This window comes from Cricetulus griseus, chromosome 5 (assembly GCF_003668045.3).
Source record: "Cricetulus griseus strain 17A/GY chromosome 5, alternate assembly CriGri-PICRH-1.0, whole genome shotgun sequence".
Lineage (NCBI taxonomy): Eukaryota > Metazoa > Chordata > Mammalia > Rodentia > Cricetidae > Cricetulus > Cricetulus griseus.
The window spans coordinates 9,837,861-9,860,436 of NC_048598.1; the positions used below are offsets into that span (position 1 = coordinate 9,837,861).

The 22,576-nt window shown below is 49.0% G+C and overlaps 1 protein-coding gene and 1 non-coding gene across 3 annotated transcripts in view; both read left to right on the forward strand.

The window, feature by feature from the left end:
* Positions 1–1,574: 1,574 nt before the first annotated feature.
* The window catches only part of Mtarc2 (mitochondrial amidoxime reducing component 2), a 30,753-nt gene continuing 9,751 nt past the window's right edge, over positions 1,575–22,576 (forward strand). The window contains exons 1-4 of one of the 2 annotated variants that reach the window (XM_035445303.1): positions 1,575–1,894; positions 6,767–6,940; positions 15,682–15,850; positions 17,039–17,179. In XM_035445303.1, coding sequence (XP_035301194.1) covers positions 1,623–1,894; positions 6,767–6,940; positions 15,682–15,850; positions 17,039–17,179 — 756 coding nt within the window. In that variant the 5' untranslated portion in view covers positions 1,575–1,622. The remainder of the gene's footprint in view (positions 1,895–6,766; positions 6,941–15,681; positions 15,851–17,038; positions 17,180–22,576) is intronic. The other variant, XM_027418756.2, reaches the window with a different exon arrangement.
* LOC113836121 lies at positions 13,872–13,978 on the forward strand. The gene has a single exon (XR_003486124.1). It is a non-coding gene; the product is annotated as a U6 spliceosomal RNA (small nuclear RNA).

Here is a 22,576-nt window from a genome sequence, read left to right on the forward strand (position 1 = left end):
GTTTGTTTGAAATAGACACTCCTGCCAAGAGGCCTATCTCTAGTGGGGGCCATGGAGCCCAGACAGAAGCTTGTGGGCCGGAGGGCTATGACCCTCCTCAGGACTGGGCCACAGGAGTAGGGCAGAGTATGGCCAGGGAAAACTCACAAAATTAGCACATGAAAAGAGCAAACTGGCAAAGCAGCAGCCGGAATGACCTTGCCGCCCTCACATGAAATCACTAGTTTCAGCCACTGTCAGCAGTGGTTCTCAACCTGTGGGTTGTGACCCCTTCAGGGATCAAACGACCTGTTCACAGAGGTCACATATCAGATATCCTGCATATCAGATATTTACATTATGATTAATGACAGTAGCAACTTACAGTTATGAAGTAGCAACAAAATAATTTTATGGTTGGGGGGTCACCACAACAGGAGGAACTGAATTAAAGGATCACAGCATTAGGAGGGTTGAAAGCCACTGAACTAGAGTTTGTGGAGGTGACCTAAGGGTCATTATGATGCCGCAACACACACTCCTCCTGCCAAGAGATTTAAGAATCATTGTCTCTGATGACAGTCCAAGCGACAGAAGAATACTTCAAAATTCTAAGCCTTAGGTTTTTTAAATTTTATTTTTATTTTAAGTGTATGAGTGTTTTGCCTGCATGTATGCCTGAGCATCACCAGTGTTCCAGATATCGGCAGCGGCCAGAAGAGGGTGTTGGATCCCCTGGAACTGGAATGGCAGACAGTTGTGAGCCGTGTTAGCGGGTGCTCTTAACCACTGAGCCACTTCTTCAGGCACTAATTTTATTTTTTGCACATATCCCCCGTGTGTGCTCCACCCCCACCCCCCACCACGTGGGCCCCAGGAACTGAACTCAAGTTCTCAGTGTTGGCAGCCGGCATCTTGACCTGTGGCGCCCCCTTCAATGGATGAGTTAATCATTGATGCTTCTGAGACAGGGTCTGGCTGTCATACATAGTCCACGATGGTCTTGAGCTTGAAGCTATGCCCCTGCCGCAGCCTGACTTTTAAATCCTGTTTAGAGAGCTGTCTAAGAACGTTCTCAGGCTGTCCTCCATTCTGGCAGCCACCTTGCGCTTGCCCAGGATATGTCTTACTTGGCCTCTGTGCCTGTAACCCTGGGCCACGCTGCTAGAAGCCTCTCCAGTCGTCTTGTCTCTACCTGCGGAGGTTTAAAGCCGGGCGTTCAAGAAAGTTCCACGATCGTCCAGAGACCTGCCCCAAGTCTCTCCCACGAAATCTTCCATTGCTTCGTCCGGCTTCCTTTCAGTGCAACTTCTGCTGAAACTGAGTGCGCTCCTTTTAGAAGCAAAAGGGTAAACGATCGTAGAGGGCTGGAAGGTCACATGGCACGGGGGTGGCGTCGCATTAAAGCAGGGGTAGGGGGCGAAAGGGGGGAAACAAAGGCAAAATAAAATAAGAGTGACCACCCCAAGGCTGCCACCCGTGATGGGCGTGGTCCTGCCTCCGCCACAGGTCGCGATTCCAGCTACAGACGTTTGCGGGGCGCTGCGGCTGCGCCAACCCTGGCTCCTCCCACAGGCCCGGAGCCTTAAGCCCCGCCTGGCCCTGGCGGCCCGGGAGCCCAGGCCTGCACCGGGTGCTTTAACATGGGTGCCTCCAGCTCCTCCGCTCTGGCTCGCCTCGGCCTCCCCGGGCAGCCGCGGTCCACCTGGCTCGGCGTCGCCGCGCTGGGACTGGCCGCGGTGGCCCTGGGGACCGTGGCCTGGCGTCGCGTGCGTCCCCGGCGGCGCAGGCGGCTGCAGCAGGTGGGGACGGTGTCGAAGGTCTGGATCTACCCGATCAAGTCCTGCAAGGGGGTGTCGGTGTGCGAGACCGAGTGCACCGACATGGGGCTGCGCTGCGGCAAAGTGCGCGACAGGTACGAAATGGGCACGGGCGAGGTTGCCTGGCCCGGCTTGGAAGTGTGAGGCCTCGATCCGGGCGCCCCTCGCGGGGTGCAAGCTTTGTGAGCCCAAGCTTGGTGACATCCGAGAGAGGGGTTCCGCGCTGCAAGCTGCGTTCTCCCCAAACCGAGAAAGCAAGGGTTTGTTGCGTCTGGGAAACACACGCACACATGGGAAGGAGCTGTCGCCAGCTGTAACGCCGGCAGCGTTTGTGAGCATGTTCAAGTTGAAACCGTAGTTTGCAAGTTCAAAAATGTCAGTGGGGAGGCCTTCCGAGAGAAGAATTTTAGCCTTACAATATGTGATTTACTCCAGAGTGGAGCAGAGCACCTGGAATTTGGCTCCCGTTCCTTCCAGCACAGTTGATTGCTCAGCTATCAAGAAAACCGTGGTTTGCTGCCAGATTTCCCTGGGTTCTCGACTTTTGATCCTTTAGCTGCTAGGCCCATGCTTCTTCCTGCTAAGGCAGTTTTGGAAAAGTGAATTGGGGCAATCCTGGACCCCTGGACTAGAGACTCCTCTGTCACATGACCAATCCGGGTGTTCTGCGGGGCTCTCCTAACTGTAGGATCCTAGAAATGTTTTCAAGAATATTGGGTCCTTCCTTCCCTCTAATTCTGGCCACCACTTTAATAAGTAAGGAGCAGAATTACATGGTTTGTGGGGTGGGCGAAGGGGGAGCAGATGGGGGTACTATGAGGGGCAGGGAGCTAGTCACAAACCGGATCAAACCGGATGTAAAATAATCGTAAAGGGGGTTAGAATGAAGAAAAGCAAAGTCAGTTTGTCCCGGTACAGAACAAATATATAGATCAGGAAACAGGCTCAGCCAGACTGGGTGAGAGTTCGGCTGAAGCAGGACCAGCCTGGGCTAGTGTCAAATCCAGCTGTCACTGGGTCTAAGGGTGAACAGTTGGACCCCCTAGGTCAAGAGGCAAAACTGAGCACATAGATAATTCTCAAACCTTGAAAGGTATTGTTAGGTTGGGAAAGCTGTTCCCTGGGGCAGATTCGTCACCACAGGTGTCCTGACCACAGTGCACCCCTGTTACAATAAATCTTTCCGCCAAAAGCCACCTGATCCCTACAGCCACATGGGCCATCTCGGCCAGCCTGAGTTCTGCCCACCGAGTTAGGGGCCCAATTAATGCACAGAGACTTACATTAGGTACAAATGCTGCTTGGCCAATGACTAGGATTCTCATCTGTAGGCTCAGTCTTAATTATCATAAATCTATATATTTTATAAGATTTATCTTATGGACGCCTTCTATTGGCGCCTTCCCTTGACGGTGGATCACATGGCGAATCTGGAGGAAGAGAGTAGGGGAAAAGGGACCACTTCCTGCTTGTCCTTTCTTAAATATGAGTCTCCCTGCTATGTCACTTCCTGCCTGGATCACCACTTCTTTACTACATTTCCCAGAATCCTCCCGCCTAACATGCTTCCTCATTGGCCAAACAGTACTTTATTCAACAATCGATAAGATGAACATACACAGAAGTACTTTCCCCATCACACCCCACCCACCTGGGGCTCCTTTTCCTCACCCCACAGCCGGGTTGATTTTCATGTTATCCAAAGGAAAGCCTGTGTGCATCTCTTACAGGTGGGTGGTCTTCACCAGGCTGAGCACACAGATTTCATTCTTTTAATTAGAATGTCTTCTGTGGCAGACATGGTAGCTGTATGCCGATATCCGGGCAGAGGAAGGGGTTTGCAGTGGATATTTCAGGGACCCCATAGTAGAGGCCACCTGCTGCCCAGTGTTCACCCCAGGACACCTGTGCGTACTGACCCTTGTAGACTGCTGTCCTAAAGAAATGCTGGCTCCTAAAGCACTGGAAGATGTTATCTGAATGCCCTGCCTGTGGGCTTTGCAGCTCCTGGGCTTTTCCATCCCTCACTCTCATCCTAGGTTTCTAATGCTGGGAGGTTTTGCTTGTTTTAAGTTATTGTTAATGCGGAACTGGGGGAGTAGCTCCGTGGGTAAGAGAGTGCTTTGCCTGGTGTGCATGAAGTCCCAGTGGCCCATGCCAGTAATCTCCACACAGCAGGATCAGAAGTTCAAGGTCATTCCATGTAGATCAAAGCTGGCCTGGGCTGTATGAAAACGTGTCTGTATGCTGAAACAAAATAAAATACTATCATTTCCCGAAAGTCCCATTCCTGTCCAAATGAACTCAAATCACTAAGAATGAAGGCAACTTTTGTAGTATGTTGAAGTCTCCCCCGGGGTGGTTGGTCTGCTGTAATTAAAGGGTTTTACAGAGAAGGGGAGGGTGTTGAGAACATATTGAAGTATTAAGGATAAGAACTCCTGCTTGAGGCTGGAAAGACCTTGTGTACTGGGTACTGGCTATTGTCCCACACAGGGAAGGAGCTCAGAGTGTTGACCCAAGTAGGCTGACACAGGCTGCATTCCTTCCCATTTAAGAACTTGAGTGTTCTCACAGGTAACCACTCCCAACCTGTGATTCTTCAGATCATCAGAGGATGTTGTGTTCATCATTACGATTATTGTGGCTTTCTGTAAATACCGCTAGTGTAGAGAGAAAATGTGCCCTTTGCCTCTCCCTGCTTTTCTGCTTCCTGAGGAGTCAATAAAATAAAACGGTATTGTTTCTCTTGTTTTGAACAATAAATCCTTCCCTCCCTCCTCCCCCCTCGTCCTCCTTCCTTTCTTTCTTGCCTTCCTCTCCCTCCTTCCTTCCTTCCTTCCTTCCTTCCTTCCTTCCTTCCTTCCTTCCTTCCTCCTTCCTCCTTCCTTCCTTCCTTCCTTCCTTCCTTCCTTCCTTCCTTCCTTCCTTCTGTTCTTTCTTTCCCAGAGGATCTCACTATTGTAGCAGTGGCTGGCCTGAACTTGCTGTGTAGACAAGGTCGTCCTTGAATTCACAGGGATACACCTGCCTTTGCTTCCTAAGTGCTGGCTGGGATTCTGGGTTTTACCACCCTGCTCAGCACGAGCAATACATTCTTAAGATGATATGGTCTGGGATGGAGGGAAAGTCAGTCAAATGAGTGTATGATTGACATTGGGCTAAATCCATCCTGTGAGTTAGCCCGTCTAAGGTTGATTTTGTGGGCTAGATACGAATGTCTGCATCCCTCGGACCTAAGAAGTCAGTATTAGACAGAATGACATGTCACCTAGGATCACAAACCCAGTCTGTTCTGGGGGTTTTGAATTCAGATCTCCGTGACTGCGGCACTCACTCTTTCTATGATTCAAGTGTGTGATACAGAAAGGTAAGAAGTGCTTAGGAGCAGGAGACCCTGCACAAAGGCATTCAACCTCTCCGAGCCTCAGTTTTGTTTGAAAAAAAAATGAAGTTGACCTTTATTTATTAAAGGATGATTGATATTCAGAAGCAATCTTGCCGGCCAGAACTCAGCTTGACTGTTGTTTTCTGCCCTGAGAATAGCACAGCTACTGGTGTTTCTGGAGGGCAGGGAAAGAGCCCCTTGCTTTATTTTGTGTCTGGATTTTCCTCTCTATTGCCAACTACTGGAGGTTTATTTATTTATTTTTTTATTTTTTGCTAGTGTTCTTGGGCCACCACTTGAGCTTGACTTTGTCCCAGCTCCCTGAGCTGTGAGGTGTTCAAGGTCCTCCCAGAAGATGCTAACCTAGGCTGTCTGCTTTGGGAGTAGCTTCCCTCCTTCACCTTGTAAATGTCCTTATGCGTCAACCGTGACTCCATCACCTTCTCTGTCCAGACCCTTCCCTGAAGCCGGCTGTCTGTTTCTCATGCATGATTTTATCATCATCTATTGATAAAGGGGACCCCCCCCCCGATAATTCCTCTTCTCATCTCCCATCTCCTCTTTCAGGCTTAGTCCTTCCTGCGCCCACTGCATCTCCACCCAAACCCTGCTGGCTAGTTTTTAACTGGAATGAGATTTTTCATTTGCCCTGGGCTCAGGGTGACAGGATAATGAGGCGGCTGTCTTAGTTCATTGTCCTTACTGTTGAGACAAAACACCTGACTAGGAGCAAATTAGGAAAGAAGGGTTTGCAGCAGGATGGTGAGGCCGCTTGTCAAGCTGCGTCCACTGTCAGGGAGCAGAGAGATGAAGGTCAGGGTTCAGCTAGCTTCACCCTTTCTGTGCAGTCTAGAAGCCCCGCCCATGGGATGATACCACCCACTTAGGGTGAGTCTTTGCACCTCAGTTAATTTAGAAGTTTCCTCAGGAGGGCCCAGAGGCTATTCAAGATCCTCTCAAGCTGACAGTCCCTATCAACCATTATAGTAGCCTTTTAACCGTTTATCAGTTTTTGTGCAGTCCCAAGGTTGAATTCTCTCAAAGCCAGATGCCTTTTGCCTTTTCAGTCGCAGCAATTAGCAGGGAGCCACCGAGCACCCCCTCCCACTTTTAACATCAGCATTTAGTTCCCAAGTCATTACATGGTGGTCTGGGCTAAAGCAGAGGGGCGGCAGCTTTGAGAGGGGCTATTTTGGGTGGATGGGAGCTGAGAAGATTCAGCCTAGAGGAGGACTGATGACCAGAGATGATGCGTTTGTTTGAGTACATACGAATCTTGTCTGGGGATGGGGCATGCTGCGAGTTACTGAGTCTAAGAAGTCTAGAGCACACGTTGGCGTCTAATGAGGGCTTGCTGCAACCTAAGATAGCAAAGGGCATCGCATGAGTGCTAGAGGCAGCTCCTTTTGGAGACAATAACTTAAACCAAACGGATCTGGGCAGACCTGCACCATCTACCGTCAGCTGCCACACCAGGGTGGATAGGTGGTTCTGAGGTGAGGGAGAACTAAAGGAAGCTCTTGAGGGTCGGGGAAGGATTTCTGAGTGTATGTCTATCTGCCTCTCTGCCTCTCTTCAGGTTTTGGATGGTGGTTAAGGAAGATGGACACATGGTCACTGCCCGCCAGGAGCCTCGCCTTGTGCTGGTTTCCATCACCATGGAGAACAACTATCTGACGCTCGAAGCTCCAGGCATGGATCAGATGGTTTTGCCTATCAAGCTGCCTTCGTCGAATAAGATCCACGACTGCAGGTGCTCTGCTTGGGGACAGTAGGGAAACTGCAACAGACACGATTTTTCCTTGCATTTGTTACAGTTTGTGTCAGAACTGTAGAAGATGGCCTTGGTGCAGGAAAATACTGAAGAGGGGTTAGACTATAGGGTGGGGCTTGACTGTGAGTGGCTGTTAAGGGTACCTAGTTCTGGCTTTTGTTTATTTGTTTTTTTATTTTACTTTGGAGAACGGGGGTCTAACATCCCAGGTTGACCTCTGATTTGTTGTGTAACCAAGGGTAACTTTGAACTTTTGGCCACTGTGCCTTCACCTTCTGAATGCTGGGATCACAGCCTATACCACCATGTTCAGTCTGTATGGTGCTGGAGCTTGAACCCTGAACTTTGTGTGTGCTAGGCATTCACTGTACCAACTGAGCTACAGCCTTGGCCTTGGAATTGGTTTTAAGCAAGAATGGTAAGAGTTGCAGCTGATGAAATAAATGGCTGTCACACAGGAAAAGCTATCACTTACATTAATGGGTGCCTAGAAGTAGGTAGAGCTAACAGAGCGAAGCCTCGGGCTGGCCAGAGACAACTTGAGGAAGGGTAAATTGCAGCCTGGAGCCTTTGCTTGGGCTTCTGCAGGAAAGAGAAAAAGCAAGGGGTTAGGCAGGGTTCAGGTTAGAATAACTTCAGCAGGGGTCCCAGGACATAGCAGCTATGTGGCTTATAGCCCTGACACCTGTTCCCTGTAGGTAAGGACTCAATAAAGGAGGGTTTGCAAGTCATGCTTGCATGTGACAACACTATTGTCTCTAGGAATATGTCTCTAGCTGGCCATAGGAGTAGCTGTCCCTTCTCCAAGGCCTTCTACACAGCGAAGCAAAAAGCATAGTGGACACAGTGTGAAGAGGTTTATTTAATAAGGCGCACACATGCAACACTGAGGCCGTAGAGCTCAGAGGACAACTTATAAGAGTCCATTCTCTCCTTCTGCCATGTGTGTTCTGAGGATCTTAATCCAGGTCTTCATGCTTGACAGCAAGTGCCCTTGCCCACTGAGCCAGCTTGCTAGCCCTTGGAGAGACATCCAAACAAGAGACTTTACCAGTTGACCTCAAAGCTGGATAACAAGCACGCTGGAACTTCCCCGCCTCCAAGTGTACTGTTGAGACTGAGGACTTAGGGCAGGGGTATGTGTGTGGGCAGGGGCAAGGCCTCAGCTTTGGCATCTGTTTATGTGTGGGTCCTCTCGATGACCCATGCATACTGGATTTTGCCAGAATTTCGTGTGTGTGTGTGTGTGTGTGTGTGTGTGTGTGTGTGTACACTACTAAGAATTAGAGCTGGGAAGGCCTTGCTCTTTGATGTTGGGAAATCACAGAAACTTAGGTGTTTGCTGAGGGATGGTGCAATGTTGTGGATCCTTTGATAACTAGATGAGTGCTGGGGTTAGGAGCAGGGCTCTGTGCAGACTAAGTGAGCTGTGCCGGGGTACTTCAGCTGGGCTCCAAATGTTTGGGTGTTTTCTCCCCCAGTGGTGAGTTCTTCAGCATACACCAGCTGGTGTCCCACACTCCATGTCTAACACAATCTGCCTGGAGACAGCGTCAGATCCCCCAGAGTAAGGACTGGTCTCCTGAAACTGCCTCCCACTTCCGACACCAGTAGCCTGAGACAGTAGCTGTGCTGGCTGGAGCTGGTGGCTAGCTAGTCGTGGCTAGCCTGAGCCACTTCCATAGCCTAACCCTCTGGCCCACCAACTATGACTTGACTGCACAGCCTCCTTCTTGGGGTCAAGTCTTCAGAATGTGTCACGGAATTCAGGAAACACGTTTCCCAGTTACTTGCAAAGGGTACTCCAAGGCTAAGGAGGAGGAGGAAGATGAAGAGGTTGGGGGGGGGCAAGGTGTGTGGAGTGGAGCTCCTGTGTGCTTTCCGGGCGTGCTCAGAGAATGATCTGTGATAGCCATACTGTAGATTTTGAATGAGTGAGTTTACTAAATGTATGTCAAGCCAAAGTAAAAGAATAAATAGCAAGAGGGAGGCGGCAGACAATAGCAAATGTCATCAAATCGGGTGCTCCATACGTCTAGCAGAAATCAACTCAGGAAGCCCCTTTAAGACAGACAGCTGTCGTTCCCAACAGAGAGTCCCAGTCAGAGCAGAGCATCTGTCCCCCAGGCGAAGCTTCCAAGTAAAAGATCAAATAGCAACAGACAGAGATGACGTCATCAAATGGGGACCTCCAAAATACAGCAGAGACCTCTGGGGAAGTTGAGCCAGTTAGCTAGAGTTCCCAACTGGGCGTTTTCTCTGTGGCTGAACTTTGGCCTTCTCTTTCCATTGCCTGCACTTTTATATTATGAGATAAACAATAGTTGAAAATGGTTTACCTTAAGGTGTTTTGGGGCACAGTGTTTTCATTCTCAGGCTGTTTGATCCTCGCTGCCTTAGAGGAAGGGGGCAGTCCATGCCTGGATAGAGGGCCCCTCGGGGCACTTTGAAACACATATGCTCTGATCTGAAATGCGTGAAGAGAGCCAACCCTCTCCAGAGCCAGCTTCACCAGGGCTCAAACAACACTGTGTGCTAAGCAATCTGGAAGCTCTCTGAACCCAGCCCTTTGGGCTTTTATTACATAGGTGTGATTGATAAAAATAATTAGCCATTGATAACTTAATCCTCCGCTTCTGCCCCTCCTCTGAGGTCAGGGGTGTGGTAGTACGGGTCGTACTAAAGTCCAAACCTCTGATCTTGGAGGGGGATCCCCTGGCAATTAGTTCTTGAGGGAGTTGGTTCATCTACCACATGGGGCCTGGGAATTGAACTTTAGGCAAGGTGGCAGTTGTCTTTACCGTTTGAGTCTTCTTGCCAGTCCCATGCTTACGTTTTAGTGGAAGAGGAAGGAACTTCCTTTTTGGTCTCACAAAAAGCCCTTGAGGTCTAGCTTTAAAGACTAGCTAAGCTATAAAAATAAATAAATAAATAAATAAATAAATAAATAAAATTAGAATAAAGGTTTAAAAAAAGACTAGCTATAAGTAGCATTTGATTTTACATGTAATTTGACATAGATGTATATGCAGGCATAGTTAAGTTACAGACAGAAGTAGCAGTTGTTAACCATATCAATTTGTTTCCTAAAAATAAAAAACAAAGAAAATAGTGGCTTTGACCTTGCAAAGTCCAACAGAAGTTTTATTCTTTGTAACTGAAGAGAGACCAAACCAAAAAAAAAAAAAAAGGTAAATGAGATAGGAAAATGTCTTAGTTATTTTTCTGTTGTTATGAGGAGACATCATGACCAAAGCAACTTATAAAAGAAAGTATTTTACTGGGGGACTACAGTTTCAGAGGGTGAGTCCATCCTGGTGGGGAGCATGGCAGCGGGCAGGCATGGGTGAGTCCATCCTGGCGGGGAGCATGGCAGCGGGCAGGCATGGGTGAGTCCATCCTGGCGGGGAGCATGGCAACGGGCAGGCATGGGTGAGTCCATCCTGGCGGGGAGCATGGCAGCGGGCAGGCATGGGTGAGTCCATCCTGGCGGGGAGCATGGCAGCGGGCAGGCATGGGTGAGTCCATCCTGGCGGGGAGCATGGCAACGGGCAGGCATGGGTGAGTCCATCCTGGCGGGGAGCATGGCAGCGGGCAGGCATGGGTGAGTCCATCCTGGCGGGGAGCATGGCAGCGGGCAGGCATGGGTGAGTCCATCCTGGCGGGGAGCATGGCAACGGGCAGGCATGGGTGAGTCCATCCTGGCGGGGAGCATGGCAGCGGGCAGGCATGGGTGAGTCCATCCTGGCGGGGAGCATGGCAGCGGGCAGGCATGGGTGAGTCCATCCTGGCGGGGAGCATGGCAACGGGCAGGCATGGGTGAGTCCATCCTGGCGGGGAGCATGGCAGCGGGCAGGCATGGGTGAGTCCATCCTGGCGGGGAGCATGGCAGCGGGCAGGCATGGGTGAGTCCATCCTGGCGGGGAGCATGGCAACGGGCAGGCATGGGTGAGTCCATCCTGGCGGGGAGCATGGCAGCGGGCAGGCATGGGTGAGTCCATCCTGGCGGGGAGCATGGCAGCGGGCAGGCATGGGTGAGTCCATCCTGGCGGGGAGCATGGCAGCGGGCAGGCATGGGTGAGTCCATCCTGGCGGGGAGCATGGCAGCGGGCAGGCATGGGTGAGTCCATCCTGGCGGGGAGCATGGCAGCGGGCAGGCATGGTTCTGGAGCAGTAGCTGAGAGTTGCATCCTCTCAGGAGGTGGGGACATCAATCTAAATGAGAATGGTACAGGCCTTTGAAACCTTAAACCCTATACCCGCAGTGACACCTCTTCCCACAAGGCCACACCTCCTAATTCTTCCCAAACTGGTCCACTAACTGGGGACCATGTACTCAAACATAGGAGCCTGTGGATGCTATTCTCATTCAAACCACCGAGGAAGGGCAGAGGCATGCTTTTCATTCCTTACCACAGAGCGTGTCCTCTCTGGGTCCTCAGTGAGTTGGTTTTCCTCTGGCAGCAAACCTCCTCCAGCACACACCAGCTGTCGTCCAGCACAGCGGTCCTGACTCCATCCCATAGCATCTGCTCTCACAGGTTAAGGACTTGGTCCCTTTAGACTATAGCTGACTTCAAATGCCAGTGAGGGCGGCAGCCTGACTCTGACTTACTACCTGCTCCTTGGGTGCTGTTCGTTTGCTGGAGTGCCTCTTAGGAGCTGAGAACCGTGTGTGCCGGGTACTTGTGAAGGACATTCTGAAGGCTGAGTAGGAGAGGAATTGCACAGGTAGGGAGTTGAACTCTCGTGTGCTTTCTGGGCGTGCCTCCCTTTACACACGTCTAGGTGTTCAGCAGTTGAGAAACTCTCTGAACATAGTCCTTCAGGCATTTATGGAAACTTTATTACATAGGGTGCTTGATAAAATTATCAGCTGTCGATTGACTTAACTTTCAGCCTCTTCCCCTCCCTTGGCCGTCAGGGACTATGGTACTAGAGTCCAGCTTGCTGATCTTGGGCTTGGCTCTCCTGACCTCAGGCAGCTTAGGAGCCCAGCCATCAGTGAGCCCTGTAACACACAACTGTCCTTCAGCTTCCTACCGTCGGCCCCCGTGTGGACTGTTTTCCCAACACAGTGTGGCTTCCACTCTGTGAGTCTGGCAACCTGTGTGTTCATTCTTTAGTTCATGCTCATAAAAACTGTTCAGCGTTTTTCTGTAATATGAACACTACTCTGTGAGTATTCTTTAAGGTTTATGTTTATCAGTTTTAAGGATGATGATGTGTGTGTATCTGTGTGAGTCTGGTGCAGGGCCCCCAGAGAGTATAGATTTCCTGTGTATGCCAGGTTCTCTGGAGCTGCAGTTTCAGGCCATGGCGAGTCCACTGAGTCCCCCAGGAGAGCTGCAAATGCTCTTAACCACCGAGTCATCTCCAGCCCCCTTGCAGACATTCTCATGTGTGTCTTCTGAGAGCACACGTGCAAAGTGTGGAGGTCAGTTCTCTTCTACTATGTGGGATCCCGGGGATTAAACTCAGGCTGTGAAACTTGGCAGTAAACCCCTTTACCTGCCAGCCCCAAGACATGGATTTTAAGAATAGGCTACCTGGATCATAGCATTTATTTATTTACTTGTTTGTTTAGAGACAAAGTCTTGCTGTGTAGCTCAGGCTGGTCTAGAATTCTCTATGTAGCCCAGGCTGGCCCAAACTCTTAAATCTCCTGCCCCTGACTCCCCCATGCTTAGATTATAGGTGCATAGAAAACAGGAGGCACTAGACATGCCGAACTGTTTTCTGAAATGAGGGAGCTGATTTGTACCTCCTCAGAGTGGGGGCCATTGAAGTTTGGGGTTAGTTCTTCCCAGCAGGCACAGGCCTGGTCGAGGAATACCTGCTGTCAGTTGGAAGGACGCTGGTTGTTCGGCATCCTCTTGTCCTGTTGGGTGCTTTCTACTTTTCCAAGAGCCAGTGCCAGTCTCCTGTGGGGATGGATGGTGTGGGTAGAAGTGTGTGCAGTTACATATGGCTGGTGTTCTGAAGGAGCTATAGGACACTCTTGGTACCGCTCAACAGTGATAGGATGGGTTTTGAGTAGTAGAGTTTTAGAAGAATGGCAAAAGGTCAGTCAAGGACCAAGAGGGACCCATAGATCCAAAGAGTGCTCTAGGAAGGGTTTCAGATAGAAGGAAGGGGGCCTAGAACAGTCCTTAACAGAGTGTCAGGATTTGACAACAGGGGTGTGGTGGTAATGCTTGTGATCCCAGCTCAGGGAGGTGGGGGTTTTAAGTCTTCAAAGGCTCAGAAGTTCCAGCTATTAATGAGTATTCTGGGTGTTGCTGTTGAGCGTCTTTGCACACATCACCTCAGGTATGCTCACACTGGCACAGACACAGCATTCACACGTGTATCTGTGTGTGTGCAGTTCTCATGGTGTGGGAAGGCAGGGGAAACTTCCAAGCAATCAATTTCCAGATCCTCAGATCCATAGTTTGCACCAGGGCCCCTCCCCACTGCCTTAGTCAGGGTGTCGCTTGCTGTGAAGAGACACCACGTCCAGTCCACAGCAACTCTTATAAGGAAAACATTTAACTGGGGTGGGGGTCGCTGACAGTTTCAGACGGTCAGTCCATTATCGTCATGGCAGGGAGGATGGCAGTGTGCAAGCAGACATGGTGCTGGCTACGTCTTGATCAGAAGGCAGCAGGACCAAGCGAAGCTCCTGCAAAAGAGACCTCAGAGCCCACCCACACAGTGACACACTTCCTCCAACAGGGCCACACCTACTGCAACAAGGCCACACCTCCTCATACTGCCATTCCCTTTGTGGGCCATTTTCTGTGAAACCATGCCCCCCCCATTGTCATGCTGGGAGTGGAACCCAGGGCCTATGTGTGCTAAGTGAGTACTCTACTACTGAGCCAGTCAGGCCTCATTCCTTCGTTTTGTTTAAAAATGGAACTTTATTGTGCTTCTTTTTACTGCACCTATGCTGAGATTGGAATGATACAGAGTCAACTAGCCTGGCCCCTGTGCAAGGATGCCACTCAAATTTGCTAAGTGTTCCATATTGTTGTCAAATAAATATAAAAATAAACAAATAGATATTAAATTTTAAAAAGTAGCTGGGTGTGGTGGTACACACCGTATATCTCAGCACTCAAGGAAAAGGCAAGTGGATCTCTGTGAGTTTGAGACCACGCAAGTCTACATAGCACGTTCGAGGCCAGCCAAGGCTACATATACATAGTGAGACCTTATCTCAATCCCTTTCTCTCAAAATATCAATGAATAGGGTTTTGCTATATAGTTCTGGCTGTCCTTGAACTCAGTATCCTCCTGCCTCAGCCTGTGGAGTTGGAGGTGTATGCCGTCATTCCCAGCCCCTTGTCCTCAGGGCTATTAACAGAAGGAAACGGGCTTGGTGATTCATTAGGGAGGTGGAAAAGGGTAACTGAATTTGGAGCCAAGTTGGGCAACACTGTGAAATCCATAATTACCTCTTGGCTACACTGTGAGGCCTTGCTTGGGGCAGGGGAGGGCAGGGGTGATACTAAACCTTGTCTAGAATTAAGTTAAGATTTATGCATATTCTTAGGATTCATTAATAAATTAATTTCAACTAAAATCTGGTTTTAATATTTAGAGATCATCCGAATTTACAACATTACCCATTTTATAATGATTAATTACTTTACAAATCAAAATTGTAAAGATAACTTAATCTCTCCCAAATTATATTAAAAAACAGAATTGTATTGGTTCAAAGGAAATATTTTAAGAGATCAGTAGTCAGATATCGGTATGATATTATGTGAGAGGAGTGGAGTGTGTTCAAGAATAAAGAGGTGAATGATCCAAAACTTTGCACCATTTGTCTGACACGGTGGAACAGCACTGTCTGAGGCAGGAGGTTCAAGGGTAGCCTCTACTACATAGCAAGTTCAAGGCCAGCCTGGCCTACCAGTGACCGTGTTTCAAAAACAGCAACAATAACAACAATAGTTGGTCTATTTAGAGAAAATCTTATTTGTGTATTTTAAAAATGGATAATGGTAGATATCAAACTGAAGACATTTAGTACTCATTAGGAAAAAAGTCAAGTATAGTCTCATTTTAAATGTCAGTGTTATATAATTCAAGGAGATTATGTGTTTCATAAGTTAAAGTTAGGTTGAAATATTTACATACCAGTGTATAAGCTCTGTGAAGGGCACACAATTTTAATAACTAATGTAGAGAAGTCAGTTAAAACCAAACCAGAGCACAGCAGAGATCACAGTGTGGTCCGACATCTGTGTCCCTATGTTCCCAGTTGGGTAGGCATAAATGTTTATCTCCAGTTTATAGCTGGAGGCAGAAGTGGAGGCAGAAGTGGTAAGTTTACTTAAGGCAACAGACCAAGGGAATGACTGTTTCCAATGAGGTCTGAGAATTCCCTGCCAAAGGTGCTCCTGCCTCAGGCAGCCCCACCCCATCTGAAAGAAACCCGAATCCTTGGTATTCGTAATGGAACAGGGAGCTGGCCACTAAGATGGCTGGAAGCCTATCAGAAACACATCATTCCAGATTCCAGCCTCAACCCACTGGCCCAGAGTCTGCATCTGAACAAGTGTCTAGGTGATCCGTAGACACAGAGCTGGGGAGATCTTCCCCAGAGCATGTCCTGGACGCTGTCCTGGCTCCACTCTGAAGACCTCTTAGCAGCCTTCTGGTGTAGTCAGGCCACCGTCACTCAGTGTGTCAACACAAGTAATCTGGTGTTTCCAACCTTCCAGGCTATTTGGTCTCGACATCAGAGGCAGAGATTGTGGCGATGAGGTTGCTCAATGGTTCACCAGCTACCTGAAGACACAGCCCTACAGGTTGGTTCAGTTTGATACCAGCATGAAAGGAAGGACAACAAAGAAACTTTACCCTTCTGAAAGTTACCTTCAGAATTATGAGGTGAGTGTGCAGTCTTCCTTCATTCTGCCAGTCACTCTGGGTCCTCTGTGCTTCCTCCGCTGTCCAGAGAACCTCTTGGGGACTTCAGTGAGGAAACCCTGCCCCTGGTTCGGGAGGGTGGTCCAGGGTGCAGGCTATACACTAGGATGGAGAGGGACTTGAGGTGAGGGCTGTCTCAATGCTGGACTTCTGGGGTGCATAGAGGGTTAGGTATGGGAGATGTGTGGCGGGAGGAGCCAGGGGTGACTCCTGGGGAGATGGGGACTCAGGAGGAAACTGGCTGGAAGCTGAGTGTGGTGGCTCATGCTTGTAATCCCAGCACTCAGGAGGCTAAGACAGGAGGATTACTGTGAATTCAAGGCCAGCCTGGGCTAAAGGCGAGACTGTGTCCCAGACAGGAAAGAAAGATAAGAAGCCTGGTTGCAAGTGAAAGTGAAATGTTGGGACTAAATTGTATGTCCTTGTATGATGCAGACTTTGTCCAGGCCACCTTCACTGCCTGGGTATGTGACGGCTATGTCATAGGCCAGGAAGGCAGTTCCTGCCAGGGAAAGCTATCGTGAGCCAGGGTTTAAGATGCAAGCACCCAGGGATTCACCTCCAAAGCCAGGGTTATTTATTATTATTATTAATGTTATTAGTGATATTATTATTTATTTGCTTTGTTACTAATGTTCCTCACCTAAAATAGTGTCAAGTATGTACCAGTGGCCAGTAGGTTTGAGCGAATGGTTGGCACTGATGAAATTATTACTAGAATGTGCTGTATTAGCAGCAGATTCCTTCCTGTGTGATCAGAAAATAGAGCAGGCCGACCAATAATAGCCCACCGATGTAGTGGAGGTGCACACCTTTAATTCAGCCATTCCTGCGGTAGAGGCAGGTGGCTCTCTGTGAGTTCAAGCACAGCCTGGTCTACCTAATAAATTCCAGGACATCCAGGGCTACCTAGTCCCGTTCTCAAACAAATACATAATTTAATAAAATAACAAGAGCCAGCCCAAGCTGCCGCCTTGTCTGGCGTGTGGATAGAAGCCAGGTTTCGGTGCTCACACCCTGTCTACGAGCCCCCTCCCCTTTCCCTCTCCTGGATATAACCCTCTCCTCCTGCACTTGAGATGTTTTCTCTCTGGACCCTGCTGGGCTTTGGTGGGGAGGCCTGGCCTGACTGTCGGTGTCCTGTAACAGGTAGCCTACCCAGACTGCAGTCCTATCCACTTGATTTCTGAAGCCTCCTTAGCTGATCTCAACACCAGGCTGAAGAAGAAGGTGAAGATGGAATACTTCAGGCCAAACATCATGGTGTCAGGCTGCGAGGCTTTTGAGGAGGTAAGGGGCCACTGACTCCGACATCGAACTCAGGTGTGCTGTCCCCAGAGCTGGTGAATATGAAGTGACCCAGATTCCCCAAGGCTCCTTCCCCCAGATTGTCTATGGTCTCTGTGGCCGCTAATGGCCTCTTGGCCTCCAGGGGGCGCTGTTCACATTCTCCAGAGCTCACCAAACTCCTGTAGCCCGGGCATAAGGAAAGGAAGACAAAGAGGACAGCGCCCCCACCACCACCCAGGAGTATGCACCAAGATTTCAGTTCCAGGTTCCCACGTAGAGGCTATGAAGGTACAGGAGCTGCACCATGGACAGTGCCCTGTGACGGCCCTTGCCCCCTTGCTCCTTTCACTGCAGCCTTAAAGGGACACTTACATCAGGCGCCGGTGAACACAGCCCCCACACAGTTAGGAGCTGCTTGGTCCTGATGAGAAGCATCGCAGATGTTCTGAGCGCGGGGAGGAGTGGGCTAAGCTTTCCGAGTACCGGAAGTAACCAGGACAAGTGTGTTTAAATGGGTGCGGGTTCCTGAGCTGAGTGATGACTTCACGTTAGGCTCTCCCTCAAGAGAGGGAAGTCTGCAGCACTGCTTAGGAAGGCTCCCCAAATGTCCAGCGGATGAGGTGTGCGGCTGGCATTACAACCCAAGGCTTGACACCCGCCTCTGGAACTGAGGCGAGGATGCCAGTGTGGAAACCCGGGCTGTTAACACCCGGAGAAGCTCTTGAACATCGCAGCTCTTTGCTCCTGTGGGTGGCTGTGTTTCCCTCCGTGTGAGCAGAATGTGCTGTTGTTGGTCTCCATGATTCGTCAGGGTAAATCTTTGCACAAAGCCACTTCAAGCCTATGTCCAACAATTTGTCAGTTTTAAAACAGTAGCAAATGCAGAAGATGTCTATTAGCTGATGCTATCCTGCTGTCTTAGCTACTTTCTTGCCACTATGATGAAATGTCCCTTAAAGGAGAAGGGGTTTGTTTTGGCATACAGTTCTGGAGGGAAGAGAGTCCATCATGGCTCAGATGGCATGGTGGCAAGAGCAGGAAGCTGGCTGGTCACGTCACATGTACCCTCTGGAAGCAGAGAGTGGCCTGGAAGTGGACGGGGCTGTAAATACCTGGGCCAGCCCCTAGTGACCCAGCGATGCGCTGCCTCTTAAAGGTCCACCAACCACAAGCAGTGCCTCCAGGTGGGGACCAAGTGTTCATACCCCTGTGTCTTGGGTATGAGCAGTTTGGATTCAAACCATACCAACTGTCTATACAATTTGCTGTTAAATTTCTTTAACTCATATTTTGGGGGGCGGGGATGTTTTAAGACAGGGTTTTACTGTGTAGCTTTGGAGCCTGTAGACCAGGCTGGCCTCATATTCACAGAGATCTACCTGCCTTTGCCTCCCAAGTGCTGAGACTAAAGGTGTGTGCCACCACCCGGTGCTTCTCATATTTGTTAAATTTTAAAACTTGGTCATCTGTTATGGGTAAGACACTGTGGCTCAGATCCCTGATACAGAAATGAAAAGATAGGATTCTGGATATGAGATGTAGTCTAGGCTGGCCTTGAACCTACTCTGTAGTCCAGACTGGCCTTGAATCTACTCTGTAGCCCAGGCTGGCCTACATGCCAGAAGAGGGCACCAGATCTCATTATAGATGGCTGTGAGCCGCCATGTGGTTGCTGGGAATTGAACTCAGGACCTCTAGAAGAGTAGCCAATGCTCTTAACCACTGAGCCATCTCTCCAGCCCCTTATGTTTTTATTTATTTTTTTAATGTTTAGGGAGTTTATGCTTCCAAATCCATTTTCTGTTATATTTTTGAATTATGATGGGCTTCCGGAAATAGTAAATAAAATGTTCATATTTTTCTAGAAATTTCTATAGCCATGCTTATTCTTACCAAACTTCTTACTATGAAGGGATGCTACTGTTGCTGATTTAGTCCGCCTTAAGTGAGGAAGCCCCGTAGGGAAGGACTTGCTGCACTGACCTGTCTGTCTCCTGCATCATAGCCCTTTCAAATATGAATGCAGAATGATTAAGCACAGATATGTTGAATCCTCGTCTAATGAAAAAAAGTACAGCAAACCTTAGCACGATGCCAAAGTCCAGGCCATTGTTTATTGTAGATTTGGGGCAGCAGGAGACTGCACTGTGGACATTGGAGCTTGTGGTGCAGAGTACCGTGGACTTCTCCCTGGGGAGTGAGAGGATGCCACTGATTTTTAAAAGGCTTGGGACGGTGTGGTGCCTTTGATTTCTGGGACACAGGGATGCGGTTTTAAAAAAACGACATCGGCATCTGCTGCTTATCTCTGTCACTGGCCACCATGGGGCTCGGTGTTCCCTGGACATTGCTCACTGTCCTGAGTTGAACTTGGAAATGTTTGAAGGGGGTATCTTCCTTATGTAAGTCCTCACGCTACACTTGGAAAGAGCTGGGGAGAAAACTGCAGGGAAAGCACAGTGTGTTCTCAGTCATGTGGGAAGGGCTGTTGCTACAAACTTCTGGAGAGGGAGTTTTTATATTTGTTTGTTGGGCCTCAGACTCCCGTGTAGCTGAGAAGAGCCTTGAACTTGTTGCCCAGTTCTGGGTTCCAGGCATGTGGTTTGCGATGTGCCAGGAGTCAAACCCTGGCTGCACACACTGGCCAAGTACTCTATCAACTGAGGCATGTCCTTAGTGCCCAGTCTCATTTGATCCAAGAAGCCAGGCAGGGTTAGCCCCGGTGTGCACCTGGATGGGGGAGGTCCCCAAAGCCAGACAGTTGTGGTGTGAATCCCAGCCCACCACTCACTGTGGGTGTGGCCTTGCCCTTACATGTCCTGCTCATTCCAGCAAGTGAAAGGCCACATTTTGGCAAATCTTCACTTCTAGTCCTTTGTCTCTGATGGCCTAAGTTAGGACAACTTCTGTGTTTGCCCACTTGGCCTCAAGGTTTTTTTTTTTTTTTTCTTTAAAATCTGTATGTATTTATGTTATATGTATGGGTTTTACCTGTTTGATGTTTGTGAATCAAAGGTGTGCAGTGTTCATGGAAGTCAGAAAGAGGAGTCAGAGCCCTGAAACTGGAGTTACAGATGGTTGTGAGCCGTCATGTGGGTGCTGGGAATCAAACCCAGTTCCTCTGCAAGAGCAGCGGAGTCATCTTCCCACGCATTTTGTTTTTTGAGACAAGGTCTCGTCTCAGCTGGCATCAGCTCTTTGTGGTTGAAGATGACCATAGACATCTGTCCTTGGCTTCTCCACTTCCCAAGTCCTGGGCTCACAGGCATGCACCACCATTCCTGGCTTTGCATGTAGTTATAGGTACAGATTAGACATTGGGTCTACAGCACGCGTAATAGTGGCCACCGTATCCAAGGTCTGGAGAGATGGCTCAACAGGTAAGAGCCCTGGCTGCTTTCACAGAGGACTGAGGTTTGATTCCCAGCACTCATAGGGCGGCTCACAACCCTCTGTAACTGCAGTTCCTGGAGTTGCTCTCTTTGGGCTTCTTCGGGCACTGTATGTATGTGGTACACAGACATGCAGGCAAAACGCCCACACAGCAAAATAAATGAATAAATAAATAAGCAAGTAAAATTCTCAGTGCCAAGTTACAGAATGGAGCCCATTACACACAGTATTTCCTTCTTTCTCCTGGACCATTTCTTTTCCTTTTCCTCACATTTCTTCCAACTCACAAATTCCTCCTCACCCTGACTAGATAACTAGGGACCTGATTTTGTTAGCGTGCCCACGTGTTTTTCAACCAGCAGGGGGCAGACTAAGCTCATCCAGTGGCCTCTGGAATCTTGCTGGATAATGTTATTTCTTTGTGGTGTGTATGTCTAGTGAATATTAAACTTATCCATTATGAATTTAATTTTCCCATTATTTGAAATGGATTGTTTCCTTTAGGAACTGAAGTAACCATTGCATGTAAATTTAAGCTTAGTCCTTTTCAAAGCAATTAGTGCTTTCAAACCAAAATGTGGACAACGATCAGATGAGGATGAGTGACTTTATTAACGTGAAGCGATTAACAGTGTCAAGACACAGAGTTAGCATTTGGAGGCATTAATGACAATGCTTAGGAAGCCAGACAAATTGCTAATTGCCTGGCAGTTGACTTTTGGAACAGAAGGTGACCTAAATCTGCTTTCTTGGCCTAAGACTCTAATTGAACTTTTCAGGGTTTGTGGCTTTCTGTTAAAGCCATGATGCAGAAGTCCGCAGACAAGTAGCTTGGAATGTTGAACTCATTGTCACTTGGAAGAAGGAAATTGAATACAAGATGGTTGGAGAGGTCTTGGATTCCCCAGGCTGCTGGTGGCTCATATAACTGTGGCTGCAGCGCCCTCGTGTGGCGAAAGGAGACCTGAAACCTTGGCTGCATACAGTCCTGGGCCCTTTCCCCTCCCCAGGCAGGCTCTGTTCTGTCACCCTCCAGTGGGAGGTTTGCCACGTGCTTCCCTTGCAGTTCCAATGTTTGAACAGGGTCTGTCGTAAGTCACAGCTCTATTTGTCTCATGGTGTGACCTTTGCTTTTACAAAGCTTGCCTAGCTCCTGGGCCAATTGATTGCTTGGAACATGGAGTTTATTCTCATCAGAAACAGTTTTCTGGTGGATGACGGGACACGGGGTATCTGTGGAGGCCTCTGTACTGTAGCTGTGGTCATACTGGTCTGAGTTTGAAGACCTACTTGCTACTGGGACACCAGTTGTGCTATGCTAAACCATTCCTGTAGGCCCAAGAGAGGAGCTAGTTTGCCTCCAAATATGGAGTGGATCATGATGCCATAGCCAGTTGCAGAAGGAGAGACCAGACAGTGCTCGTCCCTGTCCTTGCTCTGCCTTCTGCAGAAACCTAGGTCCCTCTCCGGCCTCGAGAGAGTCAAAAGCACCAGCTAAGCAGGGATGGACTCTCTTCCTGGCTTCTCTGCACACCAGTTAGACTTGGGATCTTCAGAAGCCTCAGCCGGTTGAGGTCAGTTTCCAAGGAGCAGTCTCAGCCTGTGGGTCTTGGCCCTTTTGGGGGTCGTATATCAGACATGCTGTATATTAGATAGTTACATTATGATTCATAACTAGCAGAAATACAGTTATGAAGTAGCAATGAAATAATGTTATGTTTGGGGGTCACCACAACATGAGGAACTGTATTAAAGAGTCACAGCAATAGGAAGGTTGAGAATCACTGTTGTAGATGCTGTTGTTTGTTTATGGGGCCTGTATTAAGACCCCATCCTCAAAACCCCCCATTTCTCCCTAAAGACCTAGACAAAGGATTGTCCTGTTAAACTTAGTCATCAGTGTGTCTCAGCAGGACAGGCACAGACCTCCAGATTGTGTTCCTTCTGAGACAGGGCCATGTGTAGCCTGGGCTGGCCTGTGGCTCACCGTGTAGCCAAGAATTG